Here is a 21,962-nt window from a genome sequence, read left to right on the forward strand (position 1 = left end):
GGACACATATACAACACATTTACAAGACCAACAGAAGGGCAAAACTCTCACACTGGCCCCGGGTCAGCTAGCCATACTTACTGTTGAACCATGTTAATAAATGTTTAACAAGGCATATAGTTCTCAAATTAGATTAGGCCACGAAAAATGCTTAGCTAGCTATTAGTAAGTGCTTTATTATGAACTTTATTAAGCATTAATTTATTTAATAGTAAGTGTTCCTAAAACATTAACATACATATTAAGCAGAAATGTGTATCCAATTCATTACCTATTTAATATCTTTATTAACTATGAATTATGCTTTCTTAATTTTCCCATAAACATTTCTTTACCACTGGTTTCCATCAACTAAAAACATCAGTTAGGTACAGTATGATTAACAAGTTGGTTACTTGATGGTTACAATTTCCCTTTTTTAAATGTCAATATAATGTTTGGTGCACAAAATACATATGATCAATATAGTTTATTGAAAAAATTACATTTTATTCAGATTGCATTTGATGTGCTGAATTGAACTGTAATAGGTCTCAATCAATATTTATAGAGCAAGGAGAAAAGTTGTCAAGGCCAAACTCTCAAACATTTGGTATGTCTGAAAAGCCCAGGGAGTCCTCTGATAATACCCCAATATTTACCACTGTAGCATGTATGGATTAAGAGAAACTTAAATAACAAATGTCCTCCACAAAAATGAATTGCTGGGCCTCAGGAGGAGAATGACTTTAAAACATAATGTACATTAAATGACCCAGAATGGTACATCAAAAATAAAATAAAAAAACAGGCAAATTATTATTATTATTATATTACTACTTATTTTTAGTTTGCCTTATGGTGCTAAAAACAGTTTAACATTAAACAAAAATTATTCGTCGACAATTATTTCATATGTCAGGCTTTCCAGGGTTAAGTCTAGACTACAGAGTCATCTATTCAGCTAGGCATACACCTTATTCATCCATCAACTCATAGTTATGCTGCATTGGTGAGGTTTGCCAGAACTGGAAAGACTTCTCAAACTCTATATTAAAATTCAAATGCTAAAATTATTCTACCTGTTTCCCTGTCTCAGCCTCGGGATACATATCCTGAGGTTACCAGGGCCAGCCAGATCCAGCTCCAGTCCTGCCTGATGTCTGACTACCAATGCTATATGTTGCTGAGTGATGGTGACTAACTGTAGCCTGTGCCAGCCAGATATCACTTCCATCTACTAACATTGGCATCACAAAAGACTATGTCAACTGCAACCTTAAGATATGGAAACTTCACTGGCCAATGCCTGAACCTTGGACTTAAAATGGACTTCAACGAAATGAACTGCCACAAGCTGCCAGTCGAACTGTGATGTACCTCACTGACCTCTGCCTGCATCACCTTTGTCAAAGTAAGAACCACACTATTAAAATGAAATACATACACAATAAATTAATTGCCAACTGAAGCCTTCATCAGGCAAATAACAAAGTAAAATGCATCTGTGTAAACTTCCGCTGTTAATTCATGATGGACTTCAAAGACTTTAGTCATAAATCTTACAGTTCATACAAAATTTTTTGTTTACACATTGACTCATAACACTAACTTAGTTTACTAACTTTGAACCATGACTTGTACACAAAATAATAATAATAATATTGGCATTATATTCATGTTGTTTAACCAGAGGGGAACTGTCCTCCACAGTGAGCCTCGGTCACACATTACCTAAACCTTTAGCAAAAAATAGCTAAATTAACATTTGTGCAATGGAATGTTTAAATAATACAGGGTTTTCCATGATTGTGGGAATCCTTTCAATTATATCTACAACTCTCACCAAGAGTAAAAAAGTGCATTACCTGCTACCCAGATCATGATCATTATTTCTGTCCATGTGAAGCGGGTGGTCTTGACTCTGAAGATCTGAAGTGGGTGGTCCGTTACGGTCACATTGGGAAGAGTGGTGATGCCTTCAAAGCGATCAGATGCGTTGAACACCAGCAGACAAAGGAAGATGATGAAGGAGGCCGCATGGGCAACAAACTTCATAAAAGGACTCCGCAGTACTTTACCAAGCTGAGAAAACATGGAAATCATTTGTAGCTGGTCAAAGACTCCATAGCTTTGCATGCATCTTGAAGTCAATTTCATATATTAGGCTAAAGAGAAATTTTAGAGCATTATCAAAGAAAACACTGTAGCCTGGATAAAACCTTTTAACATATTCCATAACTGCAGATACTGTAAATATACTCTAATACAAATCTTTTATTTTATCTAAGTTATTAAGGGTTCTATTGCACCATTCCTTCAAACTGTCCAGAATTGTCAAGACAACAGTGTTGTCAGTATATGTGACCCACAGACAGATGTGACACTGCACCATCTGCCACACATCTGGTGTACAGTATCCTAGGATGCGGATCACTATCTATCACCATTGGTAGCTGCTGTATCATGTCACTGGTCATTTTGCATGAAACATAATTCTGTTCAACTTTTTGTATTGCCAAGAGTCATTTTAGCTTATGTCATGGGGCATTGCCAAATCTTGTTGGAAATGAATGACTTCCAGTTGCTTTGTTACTGCCAATCGCTGTATATGTGAACACCCCTTAAACCCCAACTAACTCTAAAGGAATCAATTTCATTTTATATATATATATATATATATATATATATATATATATATATATATATATATATATATATATATACAATACTTTTGTCTCTGTATTGATCCAGGCAACATACATACTGTACAGATGTGGAGAACATAGAGGTCAGTGGAGACCAATGAGGCAAACGGAGGACAGCAGAGTTCAGTAATGGTCAGTAGACATACCTGTAAGTGAAACTCACATACTCTAAAAATAGTACTCCAACTAACTGTAGAGAAGGTAATATAATCTCAGTTTTTGAGGATACACGGTATTACCAATGATGACACTGTGACTGGACACTGATCCAAGTAGGCTGCACATAAGTTTCTCTCATAAACACAAAGAGATCTATAATGTACACTAACAGTCACAGGTTGGGCTTCCTGATAAAGTTGCAACTCTTTTACGATCAAATTAACTAACCTTGCTCGTTATTTTACGATGGAGCAACTTCTGTATCCCAAACCAGCATGTTAATTGCTCATTGTAAAGTAGAACAAGTGCTTTGTTACAGCAGCTGTCCGGTCCAAAGATGCTGATTACATTGGCCAATATGTTTAGTTTGTCTTCTCAACATAAAAATTATGTGGAAATATTAAACATGGAAGTTGTTTGTAACCTTGTTGAGGCGAAGACTTTTATAAACTATTACAGAATTGAATTGAAGAAATAGTGATGGCTTTGGTAAAACAAGGCTTCAGATGTATTGATGCTTAGCTTATAGAGATTAATAAAAGTGACACAAGGAATGTATGTAAGATGAATATATGCGATGTGCATTGCATCATAAGGAGAGACTCTTACGTAGCCTAAAGTTTTGTTTCTTTGGCTGAACAATGAACAGATGTACACAGAACATTCTTAAAATGACAATGTGTTCAGATAAACAGGACATGATAAAGTCCAAAGTGCCTCTCCTATACTCCTTTCCTCTTGATGGTGATGGGAGGAATGACCTACACTATTCCGATGTTGTGAAGGTGATGAAGGCTGGGTGGACACATCATTGGGGTTGTCAAGTGGGCTCCTTCATCAATGTTTCGCTCACTGGGCCCACAATGTCTCCAGTAGGTTCAGCAGTGTGTTCTGGTGTCCCAGAACCACCCCCTCAGCATCTGCCTAGCCTACTCACTTGGGTTACCAACTGTGGTCCATTCTCTTGAGCCAGAGCCACTGACTATGCACCCGATGTACAGACATCAGCACTGAACTGCTCATAGACCTATGTAAATATTTATAGATCATCTGGTTACAGTTCTATGCACTGTGCACTTGTAGCCTTATTGCCATCATAAAACATGTCATTTCTTAGTGCCATGTAAACAGATTAAGGACTATTTAAACAGCTATTCAAGAAAGGAAGAGGAGGAAGAAGAAAATATAGAGAGAGGGGAATCTCTCACTGCACATTCACTCGAATCTCCTTTGTTAACCTTATTTTATGTATTTATTTAGGCCTATTTATTTAAGTTTTTTACTAACATATATCTTGTTAAGAAATCTGTTTAATAAGAACATATTATCTTTCTATTGCTATTAGTGTTATGATTATCAAAGAAGGCCAATACGTTTAAGTTGAACTTAATGGACTTAAGAGCGGTTCAAAACTCTTGTTTGTTTTTACATACTTCTTAAATAAAGATGCTTTTGGAAAACGTGCTGTAGTGATTAAGTATTACTTACATGTTACTAACATTCAGCTTAGTGCTTCGGGAAAACAAGCCACAGTACATAGCACTGTTCCTAACCAGCTCAATGGTCGAGTTTATAGCTACAATGTTTGACAAACATGTTCTTACCTCAGTTTTACAGTCATTTGTTAAGATGGGAAGTGCCTCAGTCATTCCAATTGTCATAGACTAATCCCAAAGTGGTCATGTGATGAGGAATCCAATTTTATTTGATATTTTGACATAAGAGGCCATTGTACTGTAAAAACATACTGTAAATTTCAGAACTCAAAACTTCCTCTCCAGTCCAAAAAGAGCATTTATTGTTTACACTCTGCAAAAACAACTCGTTTTAAAATCTGCATTTCGAAATCATAGTATGATTTAAATATCCTCGCCTCCCAAACACATGTAATTGTCACGCTGAATTGACAGAGAGAGCGCCGTTGAGATACACAAACACTGAAAGTGGTACTATTTGCTTTTAACCAATAAAAATGTTTAGATGTTGATTAAGGTCCCCATTAGTTGTTGTGTACCATGGCACATATTCACAAAAAATCTTAAGGTTAAAGTCAACGTATTAGAATGTTATCATGGCTTTGAACATTTAAAAAGGTACCACCTGAATAGTCAGCGCATTTTAATAGTATAATATTGACGTTGATATCTATCTATCTAATGTTTCATATATACACTCACTGAACACTTTATTAGGAACACTATGTTCCTAATAAAGCACCTGACGTGGTCTCAATGTTCGACATGTTGTGCATTCTGAGATACTATTGTACTTTTGTACAGAGTGGTTATCTGAGTTACCATAGCCTTTCTGTCAGCTCGAATCAGTCTGGCCACTCTCTGTTGACCTCTCTCATCAACAAGGTGTTTCCGTCTGCAGAACTGCCACTCACTGGATGTTTTTTGTTTTGTTTTTGGCACCATTCTGGGTAAACTATAGAGACTGTTGTGTGTGTAAATCCCAGGAGATCAGCAGTTACAGAAATACTCATACCAGCCCATCTGGCACCAACAATCATGCCACGGTCGAAATCACTGAGATCAAATTTTTCCCCATTCTGATGGTTGATGTGAACATTAACTGAAGCTCCCGTATCTGATTGATTTTATGCATTGCACTGCTGGCACACGATTGACTGATTAAATAATCGTATGAATAAGTAGGTGTACCGGTGTTCCTAATAAAGTGCTCAGCAAGTGTAAATTATTATAATATAGGCTTATTTCACACTGTCTGTTTAATACATTTAAAAACAAATATTGGTACTCTGTCTGCCAATTGCTTTGGGCGATTTAAGAAAGCACGTTCATAGAATGTGATGTCATCCATTGCAACGAGGTTAACTCTGCATTTACTCTTACCTTAAAATGTCCCCATTCCTTAGTAAAACTTGCTCTTAGCAGTTTTGTAAAAACTCTTAGCTAGGCACTCTTTGGAGAACTCCTAGTGGTAAGATATAAATCTTTGTAAATAGGGACCCTGAAATCCAACGTGGAGCAGATTGTGCTATTAATGATTCATACCAAAGAAGTACATATCTGCTCACGAAATATTGATTTGAGATTAATTTATTTTATTATGTAAGGAGAATGCATAGCGCAGTGTGCAACAAAGGACAATGGTCAGTAAACACTAGTAAGGTTCCCCACCAAAATTTTTTATCATAATTAAAGAAAATGTATAATATTTTGGGGGATCATTAAGACTTTTTGCATTATTATTATTAATATTAATCAATAATATTAATTATTAATCAATATTATGTTCACACTATTAATTTAATATTTTTTTCAAGACCTCTTGATCTAAAGGCTTATGCTTAAATGATTGAAATCAGTTTTGTAGTCAAATATATGCTGTAACTATTTATTAATTTCTTTACCACAATTTCTTTTGCTTTTTTTTTTTGCTGTGTATTAGTTCAGTTGGACCAGATAGCCATTGAAAAGTAACCAACAAGTGCAACAAACCCCTTTAATACTGTTTGAAAACATAACAACTGGACACCTTAATTGGTAGAGAGAATGTCAAAGTGTCCAAAGCTATCCTCAAGACACAATGTGGTTATTTTTGATTTTATCATTTTTGGTCACTATATAATTGCATAGTATTTATGACTTTATGATTATTATAAAATGTGGTAAATACTATTAATAAAGAATGAGTAGAGTCCAAACCAAGCCTGTAAAAACATATTGAGGATGGGAGAGGGAATGTTATAATTGAAGAACCATCCATTGAAAAAACAATAATAGTTGACAGGTTATAAAAATATTGGAGACATTTCACCATCAAAGTCAGTGGTGGTTACAGCCCTCGTCCAAAACTGACTGATGTTCTTGACATGTTCTTGGCTGTTTTTTTGAGATTCACCCTTTTAAGAGCACCTTACCTTACTACATGGGGCAAACCAATACCCCACAGCGAGCAGGGGGAGTCCCAATGCCACGGCCAGAACTACCAGACACTTTACGGCAATGGTTTGTTCCCGAAGACCAGACAGATTCTCATACCAGATCGTCAACAACTGCTGCTGACAGTTTGGATGAGCCACAAACTGATGAGTAAAAGAGATTAACAGTATCATTAAAATTTGTAGACAAACAAGTTTAAAATATTCCCTAGCCTATAACTATAACCATCAACCATCAGTTGCTGATATATGGCTACATGATATATTTGCTTCTGTGCGAGTGCAGATCAGGGCTCCATTAAGCATTGTCATATGCTTATCTTTTGGGCAAGTAAATTGGTCATTCACTTGTCTCAGTAAAAAATGACTTGTCTGGAGAGGAAAAAAAGTCATGTAAGTGCAACTCCTATCTAATTGAAAAGGGAAACACTAGTCATAAACGGTTGGTCAAGATTATGATCAAACCACATATTTCATATAAGCAATACAATCTCACAACACTGGAATCATAAATTGTGCTTTGTTACCTCAGATAACGTTTTTTCCCCCAGCTTGCATAGCTAATGCATATGCAAGTTCTCGAGTTGATTGACAGGCGGCACATTCTTTCAACATCAGTTGACCGTTGGGTGTTCCAATTTCTCCCATTCATTTTAATAGAAGTGGCCAGTCTCCACTAAATGGTCTATGCTATTAATGACACATTAGACAGCAGCAGCTTATTAGGTTACATTAACACTTAAAAATCCAACATTTTGATACAAATACGCGTTTTCTCCACTGTTTACTTTCACTTTAGACATAACTCACTACGTTTCCATGAATATCTCACCAAAGACTGAATGTATTTGATCGTTCAGGCATGTATCCGCATTAACATGATCGTTCTCGGAGCACATGCACATGTTTAGTGCACACACAAAGGCTGCCTGTCAGTCAAATACTATCACAGCTATTGTTAGTTCACTAGTGAATTACGCGCTCTGGATTATTTTCAACAGCAGAATAAGAATATATACTTTGCAGCCTAATAAGTGACACAAGCCTTTGCTATATCACAAATATAGCCAGTTATTTTTTCGTTATCTACATTTTAATCAGGCTTTTTGTCCGGTTGGGCAAGTCAATTTCTCTTTCACTTGCCCCTTCAAAACTACATTTTCCTGGAGCCCTGGCAAATGTAATCTTCTCCTTTCCACACTACAGGTGATAGTAAAGTGACACAAATAGTGATGTTGCTGCTTAAGAAATCAATCAAGCATCCCGGATGTGCTCAGTTCCGACAAGTGAGATAAGCAATGAGAAACAGCCAAAGAAATAGTTTCCACAACGTTTAACGCGCTACGTCATTGCAGCCAGACGTGTTTGGGGTGGGAGAAAAAAACAGATTCTCCAATACATCACGATTCCTTCTACAGCAATTCTGAATCGATTCTTAAAATCCAGAGCCAAATCTGAATTCAATTTAACCACGGCAGTGCACACCAGAGACGAAATGAGATGCTAGAAGCAAATGGTCAGACGCGCATACACTAAAGCCAAGCGCACAATACAGACCTGATCGCAGACTGGATGTATCAATCACACAATCATAGTCCCAGACTAAAATGACAATAGCAAAAATAAATTCACAAACTCAAGCACATAGCAATGGCAGAGTTTATTTGTGATAACACATAAACAAACAACATGAAAGGGCTCAAGGGAAAAAACAGGAGATCAGGAGATGTGGGTGATGTTTTTATTTTCAAAGTATATTTTTGTCTCCTGCTTCCTAATTTCTCTCCTTTTGCATTCTCTAATTCTTTACAGCATCTAACCCTATTGGCACTAAGTGCAAATAGCTTCTGCCAAATCTTCTATACATTTCAAAGTAATTTATACCACTGTAACTGTATGTACCTAGGGAGATCATACCTGTATGTACTGAGGATTTCTAAAATGTATGGTATTTTTCTGATAATCCTGCCATACAAACTGAACAGAAAAAAAATAACTTTTGATAACAGATTTTAAGATTTGTCAACAGACTCTTTGAAAAGAACAGAAAGCAGGAAAAAAGTGCATGTGAAATAATCCAGAATGAATAATGCTTAATGCAAACGCGCCAGGCGTTGATAATAAAAGCTTGTGTTTATTCAGGTTTGGCATATATAAACAGTCAAACCATGCATTTGCCTAGAGCAGCAGCTCAGTGAGGAAGGCATAAAGGAGAAGACAGAGAGATGCACAATAATTCCTGTGATAATTTGTAACCAAACTTCTTTTTGTAACTTCTTTTTTACTACCCAGCCTCTACTATTACATACAGTACACGGCCAAAAAAATCATCATGTGTATGCGTGATTACAGTTAGAAAGAACATAAATATATTTACACAAGAATAACAAATCACAGGTATTAACGTCGTTTTGGTTAAACTGTTCAAGCTGAAATAACACATTTGTGGAAAAATAAAAGCAATTTGATTGTTGCATTGTTGTTTATATTATTATTTATAACTTTAATCATCTATAGGGGAGAGGGGGGTAAGATGAGTCTGTGGGTAAGTTGACCCACCCTGTGAATCTAGGCAACTGAACCAATTTTTTGCAATTTGACCATAAAAGCAGAACGTATTCATCATTTCACAGCAACCGGGGGCAGAGAGAGCTCTGCCGAGGGAGATGTGGGTCTGCGGGTACTGTGGAAAATACATCACAGGGGGTTACTGGAGTAATCGACACCTGTGGAGCACCTATCCCAGTACAGGTTATATTAGTACCCATAGTGGGTCTGGCTGCAAACTCTTCCACTGAATTCGCAAGCCAACGGGCTAGGGAGGAAGAACATCCTGGTTCCACGACTTCGTGAACTCAACTGGGGGTAAAAGCGCGCGTTTTCGCCTCCGGGGAGGGGAAAGGCATTATATGCAAGTGATACACCCGGTCAGCAGATCCGTATTACCGAACTCTACCTGTTCGTACCTGAAAGAACACAGAATGAAACCAGCTCAACCCGGAGATTGTAAAATTGCGAGGAGTGTGAGGTCAGAGAACCAAGTCTGGGTGGGCCAATACTTCACCACAAGGGTGAATTGTTCCTCATCCCCCCTGACCTTGCACAGGGTCTGTGCAAGTAGGCTCACTGGGGGAATGCGTATTTGTGCAGCCTCCTCGTGCAGCTTTGCCGAATCGACTCCAAATCAGCTGGACCACCTGGGGGTGGAGTCTCCACTCACCACTGAGTGCCGCCTACTGCGACAGCATGTCTGCTGTAGCGTTGAGGATGCACAGGATGGAGTGCCCCACAGAAACCTCAGCCACTGCTGACTCCAGGAGTTGCGGTTTATATATGCCACCATCGCTGTGTTTCGTTACATCATTTGCATACAATAATAATCCTCAGTGTTAAAGGAAACAAGGGGAAAGTAGGAGATTATAATTCTAAGTAAATAGATTATATATTACAAATAATAGATGCTAAAAACTTTTTGGGGAATTTTATTCAGTACTTCGCAGGAAAAATTCAATTGGTCAACTTAACCCCAAATGACTCATCTTACCCACTGACCAGGAGAAATGTAATCCTAACCTGGGGCAAGTTGAACCAATTAATCAAATACAAAAAAATGTCAGAGTCTGTGTAAGCCCGGTTCAGAACTCGCAGGTCTAAGATTGGCCTCAACCCACCGCCTTTCTTTGGTACGATCAAGTAAGGGATGTAGAACCCTTTCCTCATCTTGGCTGGAGGGATAGGCTCTATCGCACCCTTGCATAGAATAGTCGCAATCTCTGCCACAGAGTGGCGGCATTCTCGCCCTGCACCAATTTGAAGCGGACACTGCTGAAATGGGGCGGATGCCTGGCGAATTGAATCACATAGCCGAGTCGGATGTCCTGGCCAGCCACCGCGATGGGTTGGAAAGTGCTAGCTATGCATCCAAGCTCTGGGCGAGGGGCACTAAGGGGACGATCGAGTCTGACGTACCTTAGGGTGGGGCCTCGCGGTAGGGGGGCAGGCAACGCCATGTTAAGGAGTCAAGGTTTGGTATCCGTAGGTACATATAGTTTCAGTGAAATAAAATTACTTAAAAAGTGATCATGGTGGTCATAAAAAAGTGGTTATATCACCCACCTCTCATTCAACACTTATCATTCATTACCTAGTTGACTTTATCTGTTCACAGGTATATGTTAAAGTTTCTAAATGCACATACAGTTGAAGTCAGAAGTTTACATACACCTTAGCAAAAAGGCGAAACTTTTAAACTGACAATTACTAACATTTAATCGTAGCAAGCATTCCCTTTCATAGGTCAGTTAGGATCACTACTTTATTTAAGAAAGAGAAATGTCAGAATAATAGTAGAGAGAATGATTTATTTCAGCTTTTATTTCTTTCATCACATTCCTAGTTGGTCAGAAGTTTACATACACTTTGATAGTATTTGGTAGCATTGCCTTTAAATTGTTTAACTTGGGTCAAACGTTTTGGGTTACCTTCCATATGCTTCTCACAATAAGTTGCTGGAATTTTGGTACATTCCTCCAGACAGAACTGGTACAAAGCAGTGGTGGCGTAGAGGGCTATAGTACATAACTGGTAATCAGAACTGGTTCGATCCCCAAAGCCACCACCATTGTGTCCTTTAGCAAGGCACTTAACTAGAGGTTGCTTTGTACATCTAATAAGTTGCTTGGGATAAAAGCGTCTGCCAAATGCATAAATGTAAATGTAAATGTAAAGCTTGCACGTAAAATGTAAACCTGCGGAACTAGCAAATCCCAAACTCGAGCACAAAAAAACATGATTGTGCACACAAATTAACAAGCCGTGAGAAGAAATAGTAAAGCCGTGAGTCTTAACAGGTCTCACGCGCATGCAGATCTGAACACACATGCAAGTTCTTTTCTTGGGTCAGCCATTTTAGAAGAACGCCCATCATATGCTCAGGTCGAAAGACATCCTTGTATCACTGAAAAACAAACAAACAAACAAAAAAAGCAAGAAAATTAAGTTTCTGGACTTGGCAATATTAACCTATAATAACGTGTCGTAGATGTTAGCATCAGCTAATCATTGTTGGATTTGGATTTAACATTTAGATTTGTAAACGAGATTTGTTATAGACCTTATTCAGAGCAGCACCATGACAGGTTTGAAAGCGAGGCTGTAAAAACCTGTATAAAGCTCCTAGATCTAACTCTAATTTTCCACAGCTCGTGTTGTCTGGAGTTTGTCTACTAAAATTTATTGGAGTGTTTCATAAGCAGAACAATCTAAAAACACATTAAATAACAGTACAACCCACCAGGGGTGGACTGGGAATAGAAACTGGCCCTAGATTGGTGGGGGGGGGGGGGGGTCGTGGTCCTTTTAGTTGTTGAGCGGATATTGAGGTGCAGTTTTGTGGCCATTTCAGCTTAGCATGGACCATTCAGCTTGTTCTGTTGCCAGCCCGGTTCTCCTGATGGTCAGTCCGCCCCTGATTGGCCCCAAATTGTGTCGGCCCACCGGGTAAATGCACAGTATGCAAGATTACCAATCCAGCCCTGCAACCCACTGAAGAGACATATGTCTATCCCTCACAGCCTCGCTTTCATTTCCGTTAAAAATCAAAGATGGCGCTGCTGTGAATAAGAAAGCTGCTTCAATGCACAAAAAATTCTTACAGCTACTATATGTATAAACATGTGTGAAGAAAGAAAGAAAACTTACCTCTTTACAGTCTGTCATCCCGTTCCCAACACATCCCGGATCCTGATTTCTGTTTTGAGTGTCTTCATTAGAAGAGGCCAACAACAGCCAAATCGCAACAGAAGGACATCATTAATGTCATCCAAGCAGCCAATAGCATTTGTTAACAGAAAGTTTTGGGCGCCGCCACTGAGTGTCAAAACCGACTCATGTGCGTAAAGATTTCTGCTCTAGGGATGGGTAATACCACTTATTTTCTTTTCGATCCGATACAAATTACTTTTAGGCCAGTATCGCCGATATCGATAATGATACCTCTAATAAATTACATTTTGAAGAATTCTTTGGATAAAATTTGTAACAAATTATTACTTAGATTTTTTATATATTTATGGGCCTCAGCAGTAAATTGTTAGGCTGCTTTGTTTACCTCAAAATTAACCATATATAATTATATGGCTACTATTACTAAAACCAAGTTACAATATGGATACTACAGTAATGCTGCAGCAAAACCATTGGTTACTGCAAAAAAAAACTTCAGTTGTGGTTACTAGTCATGGTAAATTAAAGGTAGATTAAAGATCATTGTCAATTTTTTAACAACACTGAATTTAATTAAACCTGTTAAAATGGTCACACAAACCCATTATAATACATGTCACGTCTAGGTTTGTCATTACTTAGTGTGAATAACTCCAGATGCTGTTTCTATCATTACCTCAGGAAAGTAACAATCTCTCTTTGAATGAGTGCTGTGACTGAAAGGGTACGTGCTGTCTGTCTGCTGGTGTATTTTAGCATTTCTGTGCGTCAAGATGAGCGGAAGAAAAATTGTTCCAGTGCCATGCAACAATTTGCTAATAAAATGATTTTTTTCCACTTCGAAACTTATAAGATGTATTAATATTCATGTTATATAAATAATAAGATCACTAGTTAAGCCTTTCAGGTTATGTTGATATAGGACTCTTTTTACTGTTGATATAGATACTTGTCTAGCTGTTTCCTCCAGCATTTTCACAAGGTCCTTAGCTGTTGTTCTTTGATTGATTTGCACTTTTTGCACAAAACTAAGCGGTATGAAGGCTGTGTGGTCCTGTGGTGTTTATACTTGCGTACTATTGTTTGTACAGATGAACGTGGTATCTTCTGGCATTTGAAAATTGCTCCCAAGGGTGAACCAGACTTATGGAGGTCCACAATTGTTTTCTGAGGTCATGGCTGATTTCTTTTGATTTTCCCATGATGTCAAGCAAAGAGGAGTTTGAAGGTAGGCCTAAAAATACATCCACATGCACATCTCCAATTCAGTACAGCTCCTATCAGAAGCTAACTGGCTAATTGTCTAAAGGCTTGACATCATTTTCTGGAATTTTCTAAAATGCTTAAAGGCACAGTTAACTTCTGACCCACTGGAATTGTGATATAGTCAATTAAAAATGAAACAATCTGTCTGTAAACAATTGTTGGAAAAATTACTTGTCATGCACAAAGTTAAACGACTTGCCAAAACTGTAGTTTGCTAATATTAAATCTGTGGAGTGGTTAAAAAAATGAGTTTTACTGACTTCAACCTAAGTGTATCTAAACTGCTGGATTACATTTCTGGATCATATGTGAAGTGATCAGGATACGTATGCATAAAACATAATTTTATGAATGTCTTTTTAAAGTGGTAATTTGCACTGTTTTTTTATAGTGTAGTACCACTAATAAACTAATATTGTTTATATGAAACAGTTCAAAGCTACATACCCCCTCTATATTATTCTACCCCAATGGCGTGATAATCCAACATGTGTTTGACAAGTGAAACATATTTTCTGGGGCACGGATACACACAATACCTGTGGACAGGTTGGATACAGAGCCAACCTCTAATGTGCCTGGCGTTCTGTATTAAGGTAGTAGGTTAATTAATATGAATCCTGAGGGAATAACAGGTGTTAATTTGATGCTTGTCCTATAAACCCCCTCCTGCCTGAATTATAACTCTTAGAACAAATGGCTTGAAAATATATCCACATAATTATATACAAGAATCTAAACTCAGGATGAGAGAACTATGAGAGAGAGAGAGAGAGAGAGAGAGAGAGAGAGAGAGAGAGAGAGAGAGAGAGAGAGAGTGAGGAAATGAGAGGAAGATATGTGAGAATCTTGGAATGGGGACAATAATCTGTAAAGCAGTCTGAACTGTTTCATATAAACAATATTAGTTTATTAGTGGTCCTACACTATAAAAAAACAGTGCAAATTACCACTTTAAAATGACATTCATAAAATGATGTTTTATGCACATGTATCCTGATCACTTCACAGATGATCCAGAAATTGAATCCAACAAAATATAAATTTACAGCTGATGTCAGAAGTTTACATACACTTAGGTTGATGTCATTAAAACTCATTTTTAAAGAAGCTCATTTCATATTAGCACACTATACTTTTGGCAAGTTGTTTAGTACTACTTTATGTATGACATGAGTAATTCTTTCAAAAACTGTTTACAGACAGATTGTTTCATTTTTAATTGACTATATCACAATTCCAGTGGGTCAGAAGTTAACTGTGCCTTTAAGCATTTTAGAAAATTCCAGAAAATGATGTCAAGCCTTTAGACAATTAGCTTCTGATAGGAGGTGTACTGAAATGGAGGTGTACCTGTGGATGTATTTTAAGGCCTACCTTCAAACTCAGTGCCTCTTTTCTTGACATCATGGGAAAATCTAAAGAAATCAGCCATGACCTCAGAAAACAATTTGTGGACCTCCATAAGTCTGGTTCCTCCTTGGGATAAATTTACAAATGCCTGAAGGTACCATGTTCATCAGTACAATCCCAGAACAATAGCAAAGGATCTTGTGAAGATGCTGGAGGAAACAGGTAGTGATGGGTTGTTTGCGAACGAGTCGGCTCTAAGAGCAGGCTCTTGTAGGTGAACGTTGGGAGCCGGCTCACATATGAGAAGAGCCGGATCCGTTAATAAAATTATTTTTTATAATATTATTTAAAAAAATTAAGATATGAATAATCAAAAGATTTAAATTAATAGAATTAACTAATTAAAAGAACAAAAAAATTATAATAATATAGACCTAAATGCTCAAGCGCGCACACATTCATTCTGACTGTCTGCTCAGACTAACAGCCTCACGTGTTGATCATGTCAATCAGACACACAGTGTCAAGCAATGAACCAAAGATGCATGAGGAACGGTGCAACTTATTATGTTGTTCAGATTGTATTCATTTTGAATTGTTACATTTATATGCACTTTATTATGTTAAAAATTTATACTTTAAATGCACATGTGAAATAGCACCCTTCTTTTTCACATTTATTTCAATTTGTGGGATACTGCAGTTTTGCAAATTTTCATTTATTTTTCTTTTATATGGTGTAATATTCTATTATCAGTACTGCCGCTCCCTACACACATACTACGCAGTCTGCGTAGGGCACCAACTCCCTAGGGGGGCATCATCTTACCCTAGGAGGGCACCATAAAGTCCACCGGCTGCCCTTACTCGCACGTTATACGTTATTCAAGGACCCGAAAGCAGTTGTGATACACAGACGAACGCTTCACGCTCATATCGCGCAACACCCCCTCACCCCTATTTCAAGTTATATTTTAAATGCAAATGTTTAATAGCATTCTTTATCTTAAACACAGTGTATTTAAAAATGCATTGGTTTGTTATGAAAGAGTATGACTTCATTTAATACTTTTATTAGAATTGTATTAACACCAATTACCCAGATAGCAAAAAATATCCGCACGGCTTCTTTTTGCCGCCGTCCCTAAGCTGTCGGCTATAGGTGCGTCCCACTGGCGGGGATGAAACGTTTGCCGCCGAATTCGTCACTCCCATTTCTTGCGATATGCCACTCGCGAAAAGCTGGGGGGCCGCCCGCTTCGTTTTCTCTGGCGGTTGCCTCGGGCTGATCGACCACGGCCGGCTGGCGGCAAGCCGCTTTGAAATACAAGGATTTCTACTCTCAAAATCGACCAGCCATGTTGGCTATTATTATTTTTTGCTTCAAAGCCATTAGGGTTTATAACAGATTCTTGACTCTTGATTCCATGATAAGGTAAGGTTTAGGAAATGACACTTAAATTACTTTGAAACTCTGAAGCGATTATACAGTAATATATGTAAAATATATTGAATTATTTTATGCACTTTGGTGAAAGTTTTTTACATTTCTTTGATTGCTGCGCATTTGAGACATGCACCAATAAACCAAAAAGAATTCCTTTTGTAAAACTTACTTGGCAATAAATATCTTTCTGATTCTGATTAGGTTTTAAAATAGATATTTAATTCATGGTATGAACAATTTAGCAGAATAAATTGATGAAGTTAGACTTTTCACCAATGCCTGTATCAGTGTACAGTGAAAGACATCTGCAACATGGCCAAAATCTTGGGTATACTTTAATTATTTTTATTAATTTGCAACCATGGTCTGTTGGAGAGTTATCCCTGCCAGGGGATCTGTTACTCCCCCCTAGACACCCAGGAAGATTTGGCGTTGCTTGACAACAGTTTGAGGCAGGATAAAGAGCTCCAGCAACGATTTGTAAGTGTGCGATTTCGTTTATAACGGTATAGGTTAATCTAAAAAGTACAATTAAGATCGTACACTGCATATTCTACAGTCTGAATCCACAGCCTGTCACATTTTAAATTTATGAGAAGCTTCAGAGAAATGTAATTTGTAACATGTTTTTTTTGTATGTTCAGCTTCGGTTTTTGGCAATCAAATGTGGGAGGGACCTAAAGACAACCATGTGGTGAATGCTTCAGAGTATCTTCTCTAATCACCTTTCCATCAATACAACCTGGACTGGTGTAGGGGATAAAGCATGTTTTAGAGACATGTTCCTGAAGACCATTGTTCAAAGTAAGTTGGATATTTTTTTTATATTTAAGTAGATGTGTATGACCTTATGCCATTCAAATGGAATGACAGATCTTTATTTTCTACAGGAGCCATCCGGAAGAACCCGGCAACCCAGGATGCCACTGATGAGGCGATCCAGGTTAACGTTACCTGAAAGGAGCATCTGAACATGAAGGTGGAAAAAGGCGCCGCACAGCTGAGAGGGACCCACAGCCGACCCCTTAAACCTAGGCTGACTACTGACACCCCAGCATCACTGACTACTGGAACCCTTTCTTTATCCTGCAGTCAGTAACATCAAGACCCCTAAAAAAGCCTGCTAAAAGTGTCAGACTACACTCACCCAATCCACACTGTTCACTGTGGAAATTGCTTTTTTTTTTTCTCTCTCTTCTTTTCTCTCGTGACCCTGCTTTGAGGGCAGCTCCTTGGATGAATATGGGATGGTTTGTCCTTTTATACAGGCGCACGAGGAATCACTGAAGATATGCTAATTTGCACTGCCTCATTCTGGAGGTCGGGGAAAACCGGTGATTCTTAGCCCACTACGCCACGCAGTCCCCAACCTCTCCAGACATTCTGATTGGCTGTGTTCTCTACAGCCAGATTTTCTGCTGTTAATTATATTTATTCCCACTTGTTGTCATGTGTAAGTTGAATGTCAAAATGTATATTATACCTGTTATCCTGCACATTCCTTGATACCAAAGATCTCAATTATTTCATATACAATTTGCTGCTTGTTTCATTGTTACAGTGCTTAACTATTCTATTTTTAAATATAGCTTGTAAATCCTAGATTATACATCTAATACTTGATATTTGCACATTATCTGGTATCAAATATTCTACTTACCGTGACTTTAGTATTGGCTAATTTCATTCCGTCAGTGCTTAACGATTCTATTATAGTTTGTAAATCGTATTTCATACCTCTGATACTTGATATTGCACATTAACTAGTACCAAAAATTCTACTTTCATTCCATCACAGTGCTTAACTGTTATTCTATTGTTACATATAGCTTGTAAATCCTTGTGCCACAGGTCAGCATTGCAGTTATAATGGTAGGCCTATATTCTACTCCAGAGCTTTACTCTAAATTATTACCACTTAACCTATTGTTAGAAATGAATTGTAAATATGATGTTATACCTCAATTTATTTTGTATCCTGCACTTTATTTGGTACCAAATATCCTCATTGCTTATGTTTACTGGTAATTCTTTTCATCCCAGAGCTGACCATTTTTTTTTTTTTACCAAAATTGAATTGGAAACCTGCATGTTCTTTAGTGTGTGTGTGTGTGTGTGTATATATAATGTTTGTATTTTTCTGTTATTTATATTTCAGTGATCTGACATCTTGTTTCAATGACAGTTACTGTACTATGAAATGTGGAATTAAAACGGCAAATGGAAATTTGTCTGGTTTGATCAATCATTATTCTTGATAAACTGCATGCTATAAATATATATATATATATATATACACAATAAAAGCATGCTCGAAAAAAGCATTTGCCTCCGACGGTCCGCCTTCGATATAATGGCGGTGGAACGGCGGATAGCCAGCGGGCCGGCCGCGGAACGAAGGCGGTAGGATGGCGGCTGTCGCTTTTAAAAAGCGGCTGCCGCCGGCGGTGCGCCGTCAAACGTGTTTGCGATATCGCCATTCTGCCGCTTCTACTGCCGCCCATCATTAGAAACAGGTAGATAAGTATCTATATCCACAGTAAAACGAGTCCTATATCGACATAACCTGAAAGGCTGCTCAGCAAGGAAGAAGCCACCGCTCCAGAACCACCATACAAAAAGCCTGACTACAGTTTGCAAGAGCACATGGGGACAAAGATCTTACTTTATGGAGAAATGTCTTCTGGTCTGATGAAGCAAATATTGAACTGTTTGGCCATAATGACCATCGTTATTTGTGAAGCAGGGGGGTGGCAGCATAATTTTGTTGGGGTTCTTTGCTGCTGGAGGGACTGGTGCACAAATAGATGGCATCATGAGGAAGGAAACGTATGCAGATATATTAAAGCAACATCTCAAGACATCAGCCAGGAAGTTAAAGCTTGGTTGCAAACTTTTCTTCCAAATGGACAATGAAGCCAAGCATACCTCCAAAAGAGTGAGTGGATACAATGACACCCGGGATGGAGAGGTTTGGCGATGATTTCACCTCTAAAGAACTAAATTGTGCCAAAAAATTACCAGAAAAATGACTAAAACAGCAATTGCAAGTGAGGTGGCCAGGCTTCGGTCCGTGGTGGCCACTGTAAGTTTTTCATCTGCATCTTCTGCCTTTGCTTAACAATTGTAAGGATATAAGAACAGCATCTCTCCACTATAAAAAAAACATCCTTTTATTCACACGCTTTGACCCACTGGTCACCATGTTGGTTGCTTCATGCACTTGTTTTAAAGCTTGGAAACTCAAATTTACAGTGACTTAGGCAAAATAAACCATCTCTTAACACGTATTTGTAAGTGTTGGAAATGTTCCGTTCTCATAACTCATGAAATAATATGGCTAAATTAGCTCAAGTTGAGATTCAGGCTCGAGTCCCTCCATACGTACAGCAAACCAAATTTGTTTACCCTTAACAATGTTTACTATTTCAACTTTAAGGATTAGGTGGACATGCAAACTTGTTAATTGAATATTGATAGAGCAACATAATTTGTGTGGAAAGAAATAGTAACAGAATGCTGTTTTGATAAAAAGGAGGCGAGGGGGCCTTTTATCACACACTTGGGGGTTACAATGATATACTGTAGATATAAGGGCAACAACATACCTGTATGCAAATACTTTGAAAAACATTTGATTTAATAGCCTTGAACAAAATTGAAAATTAAATAAGTATTTTGTCTAAAAATAAATTCAATAATTTCACTTTAGCCCCTTTGTACCCAATGTGCATTATCCATTGGCAAAGTGATCAATTTTGGGACTGAGAAAGCAAATATGTTAATCAGCCATATGGGCACAATTATTGGTTGATACCAATAATCTGAAATATCAGCCTGGCCAACACATCAGCCTATCACTATTATCTACAAACACACCTTCAATAGACTATCACCTTGAAGCTGATGCTTTGTAATTATTAACATCAAATAAGACACAATCAAGCTAAAGGTAAAGCACTTTGTCAAACTGTACCTATATTGTTTTCAATTTCTCAAGAAATATCAACATACATTAGTTTAATTTAGTCTCCCTCACTGTCATTCTCAGTGTAAAATCAGATGCTTGTGGTCATCCTGTAATGCCAGTAATTTGTGAACAGATACTCCAGGGCTACAGCAAAGATTCTCTGGAATGAGTGTGACCTGAAGAAATAGACCAGCTTATTACACCAGACCTTTCAGAGTCAAAGCATCTCTTTCCCCTCTCACACACCCTCAGCTAAAGCTATTGTTTGCAGGAAGTCTAAATGTCTGAGACAGCAATGGCAAAAATGCTGAAATGTTTGTTTTGTGCAAAGATCATGATGAACAACTCTACAACACGGCGAAAGAAAGCATGACAGGTACAGGATAATGGAGAATAGAAGATTTATGAAAGCAAAAAAGAATAATATATACTCTTTGGATAGCTGAGCTGAGCAGAGCTGCATATGAAATGAAGCACTGATACAGTCAGTGTTATTCCGATGTCCCAGATGGTTTCCATAAGGTCTGTTTTACACATCCTGCATTTACAGAAGCGACGCATTTTAATTTTGACGGGTGAGTAGCAGATGCAGCAAGCAAGTAAAATTTCAGCGCTGAACTGGGTGCTTCCTGCTGAATAGAGCACAACAGTATCTGCCCATTTTTTCAGCCATCTTCATTACGGAAGTACACCAATGAGCCAAAATATTATGACCACTCACAGTTGAAGCAAATAACGTTGATCACCTCCTAACAAGGCCACATATCAAGGTCTGGGTAGATTAGCTGTTTAGCAAACAATTATTTCTTGCAGTCAGCGTGTTGAATGCAGGAGAAATGGGCAGGAGTAAATACCTGAGCGACTTTGACAAGGGCCAAATTGTTATGGCTGGGTCAGAGCATCTCTGAAACTGCAGGGCTTGTGGGGTGCTCTTGGTCAGCAGTGATGAGTACCTACAAACAGTTGTCCAAGTAGGGACAAACCACAAACTGGCAACAGAGTGTTGGGTGCCCAAGGCTCATCGATGCATGAGGGAAACTAAGTCTATCCCATCTGGTCCGAACCTACAGAAAGTCTACAGTGGCACAAGTCACAGAAAATGTTAATGATGGTTATGGAAGGAATGTGTCACAACACACAGTGCATCGCACCCTGCTTCGTATGGGGCTGCGTAGCCACAGACCGGTCATAGTGTCTATGATGAACCCTGTCCACCATTGAAAGCGCCTACAATAGGCACGCAAGCATTGAATCAGGACTTTGAAGCAGTGAAAGAATGATACCTGGTCTGATGAGGCCTGTTTTCTTTTGAAAATGGCACTGTATGCCTGTGTACATGTGTGCCATTTACCTGATGCACTGTGGGAAGACCACAATGAGGAGGGAGTGTGATGCTCTGGGCAATGTTCTGCTGGGAAACCCTGAGTCCAGCCATTCATGCGGATG

At 38.2% G+C, this 21,962-nt stretch overlaps 1 protein-coding gene across 1 annotated transcript in view; it reads right to left on the bottom strand.

Moving 5' to 3' along the window:
- The window catches only part of LOC127659534 (short transient receptor potential channel 3-like), a 96,990-nt gene that overhangs the window by 35,853 nt on the left and 39,175 nt on the right, over nucleotides 1-21,962 (bottom strand). The window contains exons 5-6 of the mRNA XM_052149398.1: nucleotides 6,736-6,900; nucleotides 1,848-2,064 (exon numbers count right to left, since the gene is read on the bottom strand). Coding sequence (XP_052005358.1) covers nucleotides 1,848-2,064; nucleotides 6,736-6,900 — 382 coding nt within the window. The remainder of the gene's footprint in view (nucleotides 1-1,847; nucleotides 2,065-6,735; nucleotides 6,901-21,962) is intronic.

The sequence above is a fragment of the Xyrauchen texanus genome, chromosome 19 (assembly GCF_025860055.1).
Source record: "Xyrauchen texanus isolate HMW12.3.18 chromosome 19, RBS_HiC_50CHRs, whole genome shotgun sequence".
Taxonomy (NCBI): Eukaryota; Metazoa; Chordata; class Actinopteri; order Cypriniformes; family Catostomidae; genus Xyrauchen; species Xyrauchen texanus.